The 15,552-nt window shown below is 37.6% G+C and overlaps 1 protein-coding gene across 5 annotated transcripts in view; it reads right to left on the bottom strand.

Moving 5' to 3' along the window:
* MORC1 (MORC family CW-type zinc finger 1) overlaps window positions 1-15,552 on the bottom strand; it is a 357,937-nt gene that overhangs the window by 40,127 nt on the left and 302,258 nt on the right. For all 5 annotated transcript variants that reach the window (XM_059922175.1, XM_059922174.1, XM_059922178.1 and 2 more), the window contains one exon: window positions 10,352-10,456. In XM_059922175.1, the coding sequence (XP_059778158.1) occupies window positions 10,352-10,456 (105 nt within the window). The remainder of the gene's footprint in view (window positions 1-10,351; window positions 10,457-15,552) is intronic.

Below are 15,552 nucleotides of genomic sequence, written 5' to 3'. Positions count from 1 at the left end.
GCAAGATTGGCCGATGGGTTGAGTGCAGGGTGTGAAAGGAGAGAAATTCAGGTGTTGGCCTGAGCAACTGTGAGTGATGGTATTATTTACTGAGATGGGGAAGCATGAAGAAGTCCCTTGGAATTCTTTCCTCTCTTGATTTTGATAACCTTCTGTGTCCCAACTCTTCCTGGGTAATTATTATTTTTCCCTCAAAGAAAATTTCAGGGGGTTAAATTATCACCCTTATGCAAACAATGGCTTCCCAGCATCATCAACCCTAACTTCTCATCTGTGCCCCAGTTATTTCCAACTGACTTCAGGACACTTACCCTTGAATATCTTGCTGAACTTCAAATCCTCAGTGTCACCTTTGCCCACTTAGATTCCTCTGGTCAAGTCCTCTTTCTATTTATAATAACATGTTCATTCCAGATTGTGCCATCTCAAAACTGCTGTCACTGTTTAGTCTACCATATGCCTTCCCAAGTTGTGCTATTTTCCTTCAAGATGTTTCACTTTTCCTTGTCTTCTTGTACTACAATCTCCAGGCAGCAGCACCCTGCTTGGTTTTTTGGTCTTTAGTTTCTCCTCTTTCCAGTACTGCTTCATTATCACAACATTTTCATAACACAAAGAATTAATTCTTTAGACAAAATCTCCATGATTAAATGTTACTTCTCAAAACTTGCCTACAGGTCCTGACTACTTTCTCCCTCAAGTACAAACCCTTTTCTGGTATTCAAAACTCTTCTCAATGTGATTCTAAGATACCTAGAAATATTAATAAACATTCTGTATAATAACCAAAAAGTTCTCTTCAGAATTCCCTGTAACCACTAGGTAGACTTCTGCCTCCATACCTTTGCCCACATAGTTCTCTCTACCTGAAATACATTCTTTCCTCCTTTTCTTATGTCTTTCCCACTTTTTAAGACAAGTATAAGTCCTACTCTTTCCAAAATGTCTATTTTATTTACTCTAGCACATACTGATTTCTTCCTTTCTCTGAAAAAGTATTAACAGTGAACTACAAAGAGCTTTAATTATTTTTAATAGCCAAGCCTCATATCTACGGGACCCAGATAAGACTGGGATCCTGTAGCAGCCTTGATTCTTGCCATGACACTTCAAAACAGAATTCAACACTTGGGTCCACCTCCCAAAAAGAAATCCAACTGTACAAAGCATTAATAAATATACAGATTTTACTGAAAATTGTGTTGGGAAATGGAGGAAATAGTTACACAAGGCAAAAATCAGCTTAAAATTACCATGAAGCAGGTCTACTTTACTTCGTCAATTGTTAGCCTACTCATCTCTCTCTACAAACCTTCCCCTCCAGACTCCCCGATTCTGCAGCACCAGTATTTTTCTGCTTGTGTGATTACATCCTTTCTCCTTCCTCTCACGCCTTCCCACAAACACAGGGTCACTCTCTAGCTCTACCTTTTCTTCCACAAAGCAATGTCACTCTCTCAATTTTCATTCTTTACTCCCATCTCCTGGCCTACCCAAAGCTGAATTTTCCTTCTTTGGAATTACAAAGGTGTTTTTCAAAAATGTTTTTTCTGGGGACTTCCCTGGCGGGTCCAGTGGTTAAGACTTCACCTTCCAATGCAGGGGGTGTGGGCTCGATCCCTGGTCAGGGACCTAAGATCCCACATGCCTCGTGGCCAAAAAACCAAAACATAAAACAGAAGCAATGTGGTAACAAATTCAATAAAAACTTTAAAAAAATGATCCACATCAAAAAAAATCTTTTAAAAAATGTTTCTTGTAACACAAGGAATTATTTTCATTCTGTCACAAATCATCCCATTAATTCTCATAATAACCTTGAGAGTCGGTAATATTATTATTCCCCTTCTATAGATAAGAAAACAGAAGACCATAAGTTGATACAACTGACATGTGGCATGCAGGTCTGAATGTGAACCTGGGTCAATCTGTCAGAGTTCAGAGCCTGTCTCCTTTCCATAAAATAATGCTAACTCATGGTTTTGTAATATTGTCTTCCAATTTTTCTGCTCCTTTAGGGAAGAGATCATGTATTATTATTATTATTTTTTTGGTGTCCTTCAAAATCTCTAACATAGTACTGTTCAGTAAACGTGTCTTGAATTGGCTCATGGTTGCTGATAGTTCACACACTGGCACTTGAATATTTAGATTCATTATAAATTGCCCAGGAGATTTTCCTTTAAGTCAGGGGATGTATCACATATTGTCTTTGGGTCTGTAAGTCTGTTGGTGAGTTGATGGATGATGCTATGGAGGGTGAATATAGATAATTCTTCCTCCAAAGCCCTTGGGGCAGCTCTGGTTTATACCTCATAAGGGGGTGGCTCTGTCTGTGAAAGTTCTGATACTGTTAGCAACAATCACAGGACTATACAGGTTCATATAGAGGCAATGGTAACATCATCAACCAGGAAAATTGACTAATAAATGTCTTGCTTTTGAAGTTAAGGCAACTTTAATTATCAGAAATCATGTTATTGCAATATCAATGCAGTTTCCCATTTAAAAAAAATTTCTGTTAGGAGTCAGAAAAATTTGTGTATTTAGGGTGGATGCAGCTGATTTAGGCACTGACTATGCAGGTTATTTGCTTTTCTTCTTTCTTCACCTCTTTTGGGTTACTGAGTCACCTCACTTTCATTGTTATATAGTACTGATGCCAAAACAGGGTACTTACTGTTGTTTTTTGTTTGTCTGTTTGTTTGGGGGTTTGGGGTTTTTTTTTTTTTTTTTTTGGCTACCACAGAACATAAACCTAGACATTGGAAACTCATCAGCTCTTCCAGACATTCCTCAGCTTGTGTAACATACCACAGAGGCCCCATCAACGACCCCAGGGATTCAGAGTGGGTTGATGCCTTTCCTGAGCTAGCATCAGCTTCTTTTGAAAGATGCCCTAAAGAGCTAACCAGATGTAGTTGGTAAAGGATTATTAGCTCATGCCAAAACAGGAAGATGGTTCCATCCATTCATTCCTTTATTCATCAATCTTTCTTCAGCCCCAGAAAGTATCACACTCTGGACTAGATGCTAGAGGTTATACCTTTCAGAGTAAACCCCAGAGACTCCATTGCCAAACTCTTAAAATACATCTGTCAATGGTGATCTGGCCACTGAGTTTTTTAAATGTCTGCAGATTGGGAAAATGAAATGAATCCATCTGCCAGTCTGCTCCTGCGGCCAGGTGCAAGGCAAAAAAGATCTAAATGACCACAGAGGACAAAAGGGCCAAAGCCAGTCCAACCAAAAAAGTAGTATGGTTCCTGGTTATTAAACAGGCAGGTCCAACCTGACTTAAAATAACCACACCCATAGATATTCTTTCACTGCCTTAGCAACTGATATTCAGAGCAGAAACTGAAAGATTATTATAAAATATGGAAAAACAACAAATACTAGTGTAGGAAAAAGGTAAATGTTGCTTCATATGAGAGTCAGAAAATCTGCATAATGTCAACTTGGAGTACATGCTTCACCAAGATGAACAAAAGCATGCCCATGTGTAAGAAAAAGTTAGTACTGTCATCAGTCTGACTTACGTCTCAGAATATTTTTCCTGCTCAATTTCTCTAACTTACTGTTGGCATTGGTAATTTTATTCCCCTGGTGTTCCTGCCCTTTGAAGCATTCTTCCAGTTGATCATCTGCTTGCCTGACCATCTGCTGTGGTTTGGCAACCTAATTTTCCCAGTCACCTTTCAGAATAGATCCTCTAGGATGTCTATTCTGTATAGTCACTTCTTACATCTCAACTGGTGACATAACTTGAGACTGTTTACCTCTTTGACAGGATGCTTGGGAATCTAGCCCCATTGCTTCATTTTTATTTTTATTGCTTCTATTAAGCATGGTACAGTGACAGCTGATCAGATTGCATTACTCTGAGGGGCACTGGGGTCCTACGGAGCTCATATGTCAAATTTTTGCCTGGAGTAAAGTTGAAGTGCCAATTTATCACATAGCAGTGTACAAGGAGTTTTTAATTGAACTTAGACAAACCCTTAATTACAACAGTACCACAGGGCATTGCTCCAGTAAAGCAGAGCTGTAGCAAGCTTCACTCAGATGTTGATTCCCCTGACATCTGTAAGGGGTGCAGAAAAGAATTTCTACTTCCTCCCCATCTGGGGTTAACTGGGACATACTTGAACTTTACACATGGGTTTGTAAATGCTTGAGACAGAAACAGTTCAGAACATCCAGTATTCATTAAAAGAGAGGGCAGGGCATGTGTTTTGAGATGGAAGATGGGAAATAATAGGATTTTCTGGAGGGCAAGGGTCAGGAGACACCAGCTCATGGGAGGGGTTGGTGGTACGGTTATGACCACAGCCATATTACTAGACTCATAATCTTGGGCAAGGAGAAGACTCTCCTTTCCAGGAATCATCCCTGAGATGATGATCCTGATGATTCCTATGTGATTCTAGGTTGACTGGAAAGAAAAGAGTCAGATATTGAGCACAAAAGAACATTACTGTGTAGGTCAGATTTGGGGTGGATAAGGTCAGAAATGGGCTAACAGGAAGTTAGCTTAATCTGGGCAAGGAGTGGATGATGGCTTGATTTTTTTTAAAACGAGTTCAAGACTCTTGGCTGGAGAATGCCCATCTATGAAATTTTGGAAACCTGTCTAAGCCAAAATATTCAAATCCTTACCCCTGAGAAAAGTGTATTTGTGCACTCCAACCCACCTGTGTGCAGCGGGCTGAATTGATGTGGGGATCAGCCCATGACGATGGGCAATAAAGGGAGAAGTCATAATGAGGAGTGGTTAAGAAAGTGGGAGCTGAGGTTGAACAGCTAGGGTTTAAGGTGACCAGTTCCTGACTGTGATCCTGAGCGAGTTTATTTTCTTCCTCTGTAAAATGGGGATGAAAAGAGAATGTACCCCTCAGGTTATTAAAAGGATTAGATGAGATGATACATGTGAAGCATAGCAGCTGAATTTCATCACAGCCACATTGAAAAAGGAAAGGCTAACTCCACTAAAACACACATGCACGCACACACAGAGTAGAATTTCAGAAAAATACAATTTTGCAGGAGCTGAGATAATAAATCGGGATCACACGAGTTGCCCTGAAATGGGGGACGGAATGGTAGCTGTGCTAACAAGATTGTGTAAAATAATGAAAGAAGTTTGCTGCAGTGCAGACTGATGGCTCCACACATAATGGCTCCAAAGGTCCAATCAAGCAGCTATCTAGGGCATTCTGAAGAGGATTAAGAGGTCCTTAAAAAAAAAACCTCCTCATTATTTTCATGACAGTTTTTTAATCTCTAAAAAAATGTCTGGAGTTTTAACTGAATCCCAGTTGGAAACTGCCACAGCCACAAACGACACATGCAAGCAAGCTTTTACCAAGAGCACTCTCATTGCATGGACTTTGAAAACGAATGGCCCACCCTGGCTGAAAGGCCAGGCACAAATTAATATCAAAAAGGAAAAAATGCCACAGAAGTGACACCCACAAACTATGTGATCAGAAGCAACTGGAGATGAAGAAAACGAAATCCAACACCACATGAAGGATTAGGGAGCATGTGAAAAGTGATACACATAAGATGCAAACATTAAAAATGACTCTAAAATAAGGATTATCCCACTGAGAAAGAAGAAAACAAAAGAATATGTTGTTGTTTTTTTTTAAATAGCCTCCAGAGATGGTAGGTCTTGGAGAAAAAGGAATATTAAAAAGCATTCAATCAAGGTTTAAGGGGAGATATACTATCTTCTTGGATAGGAAGAATGAACATTGTGAAAATGACTATACTACCCAAAGCAATCTACAGAAACAATGCAATCCCTATCAAACTATCAATGGCATTTTTCACAGAACTAGAACAAAAAATTTCACAATTTTTATGGAGATACAAAAGACCCTGAATAGCCAAAGCAATCTTGAGAAAGAAAAATGGAGCTGGAGGAATCAGGCTCCCGGACTTCAGACTATACTACAAAGCTACAGTAATCAAGACAGTAAGGTACTGGCACAAAAACAGAAATACAGATGAATGGAACAGGATAGAAAGCCCAGAGATAAACCCACGCACATATGGTCACCTTATCTTTGATAAAGGAGGCAAGAATATACAATGGAGAAAAGACAGCCTCTTCAATAAGTGGTGCTGGGAAAACTGGACAGCTACATGTAAAAGAATGAAATTAGAATACTCCCTAACACCATACACAAAAATAAACTTAAAATGGATTAAAGACCTAAATGTAAGGCCAGACACTATAAAACTCTTAGAGGAAAACATAGGCAGAACACTCTATGACATACATCACAGCAAGATCCTTTTTTACCCACCTCCTAGAGAAATGGAAATAAAAACAAAAATAAACAAATGGGACCTAATGAAACTTAAAAGCTTTTGCACAGCAAAGGAAACCATAAACAAGATGAAAAGACAACCCTCAGAATGGGAGAAAATATTTGCAAATGAAGCAACTGACAAAGGATTAATCTCCAAAATTTACAAGCAGGTCATGCAGCTCAATATCAAAAAAACAAACAACTCAATCCAAAAATGGTCAGAAGACCTAAATAGACATTTCTCCAAAGAAGATATACAGATTGCCAACAAACACATGAAAGGATGCTCAACATCACTAATCATTAGAGATATGCAAATCAAAACTACAATAAGGTATCACCTCACACCAGTCAGAATAGCCATCATCAAAAAATCTACAAACAGTAAATGCTGGATAGGGTGTGGAGAAAAGGGAACCCTCTTGCACTGTTGGCGGGAATGTAAATCGATACAGCCACTACGGAGAACAGTATGGAGGTTCCTTAAAAAACTAAAAATAGAACTACCATATGACCCAGCAATCCCACTACTGGGCATATACCCTGAGAAAACCATAATTCAAAAAGAGTCATGTACCAAAATGTTCATTGCAGCTGTATTTACAATAGCCAGGACATGGAAGCAACCTAAGTGTCCATCGCCAGATGAATGGATAAAGAAGATGTGGCACATATATACAATGGAATATTACTCAGCCATAACAAGAAATGAAATTGAGTTATTTGTAGTTACTGAGTTATTTGTAGTATTTTTCAAATGTAAAATAGAAAGCTAGTGGGAAGCAGCCACATAAGCACAGGGAGATCAGCTTGGTGTTTTGTGACCACCTAGAGGGGTGGGATAGGGAGGGTGAGAGGGAGACGCAAGAGGGAGGAGATATGGGGATATAAGTATACATATAGCTGATTCACTTTGTTATACAGCAGAAACTAACACACCATTGTAAAGCAATTATACTCCACTAAAGATGTTAAAAAAATAAAAATAAAGTAAAACCCTAACTGATTTTCGAAGAGAAGCCCAATTAGAATAAAAATTCAATTTTATTACTGTAATAAAATCTGACAATCCCCCCAAAAAAAAGGAATAAGGGGAGTAGGAGGAGGAAGAAGTTAGGAAAACAGATCAAACTGTTATAACCCTGAGCCACAGCAGATGAGGTGATCTTGGAGATTATATGACAATATAGCTGAAATAATCAGCAGTGGTCAGATTCAATATAAATCTGAAAAGTAATCAATACTCTTATCATTTCACTTGAAATTGCACAACTGTTGGTACAAGAGCCAGAGTGACATGTGCCTGAAACTTGGAAGAGAGGGAAATGAAATGCCCTAATATGAAAAAAAATCCTTTCCAAAGGCAGACTGACAGACATTAACAATACACAAAAGAAAGAACGTGCTGACCGGAATAGAGATGTTCTCCATATAATGTGAAAAAACACACTCAGAAGAGCACAGGGAGAAACAGGATGAGGGTGCTGGGCCAGGGCCCTTTTAATGTTACAGCTGCAACTGGTAACATCAACCCTGTCATCCCATGTGGGTAGGTGGACACAGCGGGCTGTCTTAGCTGGAAGCCCTTTAAATATTCGGGCACATAGCTCACCAGCACCATCAGACTGTAACTGGCCAACCCATGCAGACTGGTATAAAGGGAAAGAATACACGACGAAAGTCAGAATGTATCTTCCAAGTGGACTGAGGCTGGATTTATCTTTTAAATGACTAAACTGCCGTTATGATGTAATACAACAGTCTCGGGAGTTTGGATAATGTGAAGTCATTCCTGTGAGACGGACTTTCATTGTGGAGCTGAACATATATTTTGGAACCTATTACATCTGAAAATAAGATCCCGGGCTGTAGTAAATTCACCAAAATCATAAAAACCACCTAATTGCAGCAGGTGGTGGGTAGCCAATTACTCTTCCTTAAGTGATAACCTCTTGCAGCCCTGCATACCCTCCTTCTTTAAACTTGACAGGTGCAGGGTCAGAATTAAAGCACATGCACACACACATACACAACACAAGCACCACAGTTAGACGATAACTGGGGAGGAACCCAGGGGTTAAGAACAATCTTTTGTTATTTTCTGGGTTTAAGAAGTCCAGGCAGACAAGCATTCAGAAGCAATTATTTCCTACTTGAACTGCTGCAACCGTAGCCAAACAGAAAAATTAATGGGCATTACTGGATAATGTACAGTATTTATCCAAATTAATTAGATACCATGAATTTGAAAACAGACTTCCTGTCAGGATCACAGAACACAAATAAATCACACCACACACATTCACACAAGTAATGTAAGAACTTGAGAAATATTACATAAAAAGACAGCAACAATTTTAATATAAATGTCATACCTAATTTGTGAAAAAGCACTTGCTAAAAGCTGCATGCAAAGCTTAGGGAGGTGACAAAGCAATGGCTACATGAAAAACACACAAAGACTTTGAAGGTGCTGCAAAGCAGGTCATGACTAGTAATATTCACAGGTACAGTTATATCACATTTGGCTTCCAAGAGGTAAAGAGGTTGAGTTATTGACAACACCAGTTGCAGTCTTCTTTTCTGGCCTCTGATTAAATTTTGACCTTTTGAAAACATGTTGATGCTCACTTTCTTCACATCCTGGATTTAACTGTCAATAAATTCTCATTCACAAATCACACCTAGAGCTTTTCAACAACCCTTCAGATACCTTCTTAAAACAATTATAATGATGGATGAAATGATATGATGGTTGGGAGTAATGAGGGTGGCAAGGGAGGGGGAGGATACAATGAAACAAGACCAGCCATGAGTTGATAATTGTTGGAGCTGGGAAATGGGCACATTCGGGTTGACTGTGCTATGTCTGAAATGTTCCATAATGAAAACTTTTAAAAATGAAACCTCCATGATTGTTATCTCATGTACCTTGTGACAATATTGTTTTGCTGAAGAGCACATAAATTAGGCTAAAGTCAGAAGGCATTATGCTTCCTCATTGGCTCACTTATAATTGAAACTTAATCCACAATCCTAAATAGCATTTTGAGGTAATTTACCTAAAGACATGTATAATGACGCAGGCCTTTTTCTAAATACTCTCACTTATATTATCATGTCAGAAAATAACAACCATCGTGGCAACTACAGAGTTATTCTTATTTCAATTGAAGTTTAGTTATAAGCTTCTTGGCAATTGAGGTATAAAGAGAAATACAGTGAGTAATAAAATTCATATTCCGATAAAGGAAAATATGAAATTGATTTTTTCCTGATATTAAATTTAAACATTCAAATGAACCTTTTTATTATAACACAAAGGTCTCTCTATAACATAATGGACAGTGTCTTTAACATGGCTTCACAGATGAAGTGTTCCTCATATTCCTTGACTCGATTCTTCCTATACGCTAAGGGCTTTTATACTTGGTTCAGTGAGGGAAGGCAACTCTGCTGGGGTCTAGGGTATGGTAGTCCAGATATGTAGGTCTTTGAAATTGACTACCATGTTAGAATCAGGGATACACAATCTACAGAAGTAAATGGAAAGTATGTCCATATTTCTTGAAAAGACTTCTCTTAGCAGGACTTATGGCAGTGGCCTAATTTAAGTCAGATTAGAATTACACTTTCTGGTGAGAATCCACACTGTGAATTACAGAAAGGTTCAGATGCTTTGGATTTGGGCATGCAGGTTTTGAGATGAACTTCCAGTTTTATATATATACACACACATACACATTAACATAATATTAAAGCTTTCTCACCCTGATAACTAAAATGAAAAGCATTATGGACTAGTGGTCAGGAGGTATAAGTTCCAGTTGTATTTTTACTAGTTTCTGTAGCTTTGGGCAAGCAACAAACTTTCTGAGTCTTGTTTCTTCACCTAAAAACTAGGTTATTCAATTAAACATTTCCGTTACTTGAGGCACTAATGTGAAATGTTTCTTGGATTCCTCTCATCTTTATGGATGTGAATAAATTTCAAGGTGTCATTTAGTCAGTAAAGTTTATCTCACCTGGATTATATCCAAATTGCTGTTGCTGGTTTCAACTTCAATCAGAGCCTTACATTCCTGCACAGGGTTTTGTCTCTGTTTCCTCTTCATTTCCCAGGAAGAGGCCTATAGCAAGGTATTAACAAAACACATACAAGGATTAGTAGCAATCAATGGTACACATTAAACCACCTTCGCTCTTTCCTTCTTCAGCCTCTAGTAACTGCTGACTTCTGTAGGATAAACAGAGGAAACTCATTTTCTGATCTTTGCCTTCAAGAAGTATGACTTAGATATGCACATGTGAAGGCTAAATAATAGAAAACAACAACAGTATAATATTATAATGCAAGTTAAGTATGAAATGTGTGGTGTAGATTATGGTGCTCAACGGTGAATCAAAGGGCTTGTAGTATTTTGCAAAGAATCTGCATGAATTACTGTCTATATACTGAATATAAAATGTCTCATATGGATATATACATTGTTCTTAAAATTTATGTAGATGTCGCTGGGGGAAATAAGATATATATTCATTTCAAAATATTTATGATGGTTTTCTTTTATTATTTTTTTTAATAAATTTATTTATTTTATTTATTTATTTTTGACCGCGTTGGGTCTTCGTTGCTGTGTGCAGGCTTTCTCTAGTTGTGGTGAGCAGGGGCTACTCTTCATTGCAGTGTGCGGGCTTCTCATTGCAGTGGCTTCTCTTGTTGCAGAGCACAGGCTCTAGGCACATGGGCTTCAGTAGTTGTGGCACACAGGCTCAGTAGTTGTGGCACACAGGCTCAGCAGTTGTGGCTCACAGGCTCTAGAGCACAGGCTCATTAGTTGTGCGCACGGGCTTCGTTGCTCCACGGCATGTGGGATCTTCCTGGACCAGGGCTTGAACCCGTGTCCCCTGCATTGGCAGGCAGATTCTTAACAACTGTGCCACCAGGGAAGTCCCTATTATATTGTGCTTAATCAGTAGATACTGAATATGCCTAGTATCATGTGAGATGTCTCCAGTCATTTAAAAAAATTTTTTTTGACAGTTTCAACGTACATTTTATAAAATATTGGCTATGTTCCCAGTATTGTACAATATATCCTTGTAGCTTATTTTTATACATAGTGGTTTGTATCTCTTAATTCCCTACACCTATATTGCCCCCCTTTCCCTTTCCCCACTGATAACCACTAGCTTGTTCTCTATATCTGTGAGTCTGCTTCTTTTTTGTTATATTCACTAGTTTGTTGTATTGTTTGATTCCACATATAAGTGATATCATACAGTATTTGTCTTTCTCTGTCTGCCTTATTTCACTTAGCATAATGCCCTCAAAGTCCATCCATGTTGCTGCAAATGGCAAAATTTCATTCTTTTTTATGGCGGAGTAGCATTCCATTGTATATATATGAACCTCCTCCTCTTTAGCCATTCATCTGTTGATGGACACTCAGGTTGCTTCCATATCTTGGCAATTGTAAATAACGCTGCTATGAACATTGGGGTGCTTGTATCTTTTCAAATTAGTGTTTTTGTTTTTTTCGAATATATATCCAGGAGTAGAACTGCTGGGTCATGGGGTAGTTCTATTTTTAGTTTTTTGAGAAACCTCCATACTGTTTTCCACAGTGAATGCACCAATTTACATTCCCACCAACAGTGTACAAGCGTTCCCTTTTCTCACCAACATTTGTTATTTGTGGTTTTTTTGATGACAGCCATTCTGACAGGTGTAAGGTGATATCTCATTATGGTTTTGATTTGCATTTCCCTAATGATTAGTGATATTGAGCATCTTTTCATGTATCTGTTGGCTTTCTGTATGTCTACTGTGGAGAAATGTATACAGTAGTTAGATCTTCTGCCCATTTTGTGACCGGGTTGTTTGTTTTTTTGATATTGAGCTGTATAAGCTGTTTTTATATTTTGGAGATTAATCCCTTGTTGGTTGCATCATTTGCAAATATTTTCTCCCATTCTGTAGGTTGTCCTTTCATTTTGTTTACTGTTTCCTTTGCTGTGCAAAAGCTTTTAAGTTTAATTAGGTTCCATTTATTTATTTTTGCTTTTGTTTCCATTACTATAGGGGACAGATCCAAAAAAATATTGCTGTGATTTATGTCAAAGAGTGTTCTGCCTATGTTTTCCTCTAGGATTTTTATAGTATCCGGTCTTACATTTAGGTCTTTAATCATTTTGAGTTTAGTTTATTATCAATTACAAGGAAAAAACTGCAAAAAACAGAAACATGTGGAGGCTAAACAATATGCTACTAAACGGCTAGTGGATCACTGAAGAAATCAAAGAGGAAATCAAAAAATACCTAGAGATAAATGAAAACAAAAACACAGTGATCCAAAACCTATGGGACACAGAAAAAGCAGCTCTAGGAGGGAAGTTTATAGCAATACAAGCTTACCTTGGGAAACAAGAGAAATCTCAAATAACCTGACTTTCCACCTAAGGGAACTAGAGAAAGAAGAACAAATCAACCCAAGTTTAATAGAAGAAAAGAAATCATAAAGATCAGAGCAGAAATAAATGAAATAGAGACTAAAAAAAAAAAATAGAGAAGATAAATGAAACTAAAAGCTGGTTCTTTGAAAATATAAACAAAATTGATAAACCTTTAGCCAGACTCATCAAGAAAAAAAGGGAGAGGGCCCAAACCAAAAAAATCCGAAATGAAAAAGGAGAAATTAAATGGACACCACAGAAATACAAAGGATTATAAGAGACTACTACGAACAACTATATACCATTAAAATGAACAACCTAGAAAAAATGGACGAGTTCTTAGAAAGGTACAATCTCCCAAGACTGAACCAGGAAGAAATAGAAAATATGAACAGACCAATTACCAGTACTGAAATTGAATCAGTAATTTAAAAAAATCTCAGCAAACAAAAGTCCAGGAACAGATGGCTTCACAGGTGAATTCTATTGAACATTTAAAGAAGAGTTAACACCTATCTTTCGAAACTATTCCAAAAAATTACAGAGGAAGGAACACTTCCAAACTCATTCTATGAGGTCAGCATCACCCTGACACCAAAACCAAACATGTCACAAAACAAGAAAATTACAGTTCCATATCGCTGACAAACATAGATGCAAAAATCCTCAACAAAATACTAGCAAACTGAATCCAACAATAAATTAAAGGGATCATACACCATGATCAACTGGGGTTTATCCCAGGGATGCAAGAATTTTCAATATCTGCAAATCAATCAACGTGATACACCCCACATTAACAAACTGAAAACTAAAAACCATATGATCATCTCAATAGATGCAGGAAAAGCTCTGGATAAAATTCAACATCCATTTATGATAAAAAAACTCTCCAGAAAGTGGACATAGAGGGAACATACGTCAACATAATAAAGGCCATATATGACAGACCCACAGGTAATATCCTACTCAATGGTGAAAACCTGAAAGCATTTTCTCTTAGATCAGGAACAAGACAAGGGTGCCCACTCTCACCATTTTTATTCAACATAGTTTTGGAAGTCCTAGCCACAGCAATCAGAGAAGAAAAAGAAATAAAAGGAATCCAAATTGGAAAGGAAGAAGTAAAACTCACTGTTTGCAGATGGCATGATACTATATATAGAAAATCCTAAAGACACCACCAGAAAACGACTAGAGCTCATCAATAAATTTGGTAAAGTTGCAGGATACAAAATTAATATACAGTAATCTGCTGCATTTCTATACACTAACAATGACATATCAAAAAGAGAAATTAAGGAAACAATCCAACTTACTGTCACATCAAAAAGAATAAAATACCTAGGAATAAACATACCTAAGGAGGCAAAAGGCCTGTACTCTGGAAACTATTAGACACTGATGAAAGAAATTGAAGATGCCACAAACAAATGGAAATCTATATCATGTTCATGGATTGGAAGAATCAATACTGTTAAAATGACCATACTACCCAAGGCAATCTACAGATTCAATGCATTCCCTATCAAATTACCAATGGCATTTTCACAGAACTGGAACAAAAAATGTTTTAATTTGTATGGAAACACAAAAGACCCCAAATAGCCAAAACAATCTTGAGAAAGAACAAAGAGGCTAGAGGAATCATGCTCCCTGACTCCAGACTGTACTACAAAGCTACAGTAATCAAAACAGTATGGTACTGGCACAAAAACAGACACATAGATCAATGCAGCAGGATAGAAAGCCCAGAAATAAACCCACGCATTTATGGTCAATTACCGACAAAGGAAGCAAGAATATACAATAGAGAAAAGACAGTCTCTTCAATGAGTGGTGCTGGGAAAACTGGACAGCTACATGTAAAGGAATTAAATTAGAACACTCTCTAAAAACATATACAAAAATAAACTCAAATGGATTAAAGACCTAAATGCAGTCACTTTTTGATACTGAAAAGTGTTTCCTCATACTTGAAAAGGTGAGAAACCACTGGAATGAAAAATTTATGATACAGGGAAAGGTCTCCTTTGATTGGAATGGCTAGAGGTAGACTCAACTTCTTGAGGGCAAAAACTGTCTTATTTATCTCTGAGTCCACAGCACCCAGCCCAGAGTAAATGCTTAATAAATGTTTGTTGAGTGAAATGAATTAATCAAGGAAACTGAGGGAAAATTCAAAGGAATTAAAAGTTGCAGATGTAGGAAACAAATATATTATTTTTATTGGTAGCCCCATATTCAGGAAATGGTGGTGGTGGGGGGAGGTTAGGATAAAAAAAGTGGAATCTTCTGAGAAATTCAAGTATGTGATAAAACAATTCTCTAGGAAGACCAATTAATTACCTGTATTAAGAGAGCTGAATTGTGGTATATATAAGGTAAAACACTGGCTAATTCCAGAGCCATTTTTATCAAGCTTTTGGAACACATGATAAGATTTAGTTGGAGTGTTTAGCCTGTCTTCCTAATTCAATCTACTTAGGCTAATATCAAAATTAATCACACTTCCTGTACTTCCTCTGTCTGGAAGTGGTAATGCCTATTGTTGTGTTAACTGGATAGGAGATTAGAATGTACTGCAAATAATCCTCAGGTAATGAAAAGCCTTTTGAATTGCAGTTTAAACCTGACTAAATTCATTTTTCAAGTGCTTATCAAAAATTTCACAGTCTCCTGATCTATCCACCTCACTTCCAGATTTTCTTAGTATAGATTATCTTCTGAGGTAAACTTATCTTCCCAAGAGTTGACATACAACATGTCT

Source organism: Balaenoptera ricei, chromosome 4, assembly GCF_028023285.1.
Source record: "Balaenoptera ricei isolate mBalRic1 chromosome 4, mBalRic1.hap2, whole genome shotgun sequence".
NCBI lineage: Eukaryota > Metazoa > Chordata > Mammalia > Artiodactyla > Balaenopteridae > Balaenoptera > Balaenoptera ricei.
This window is presented reverse-complemented; position numbering and strand designations above follow the sequence as displayed.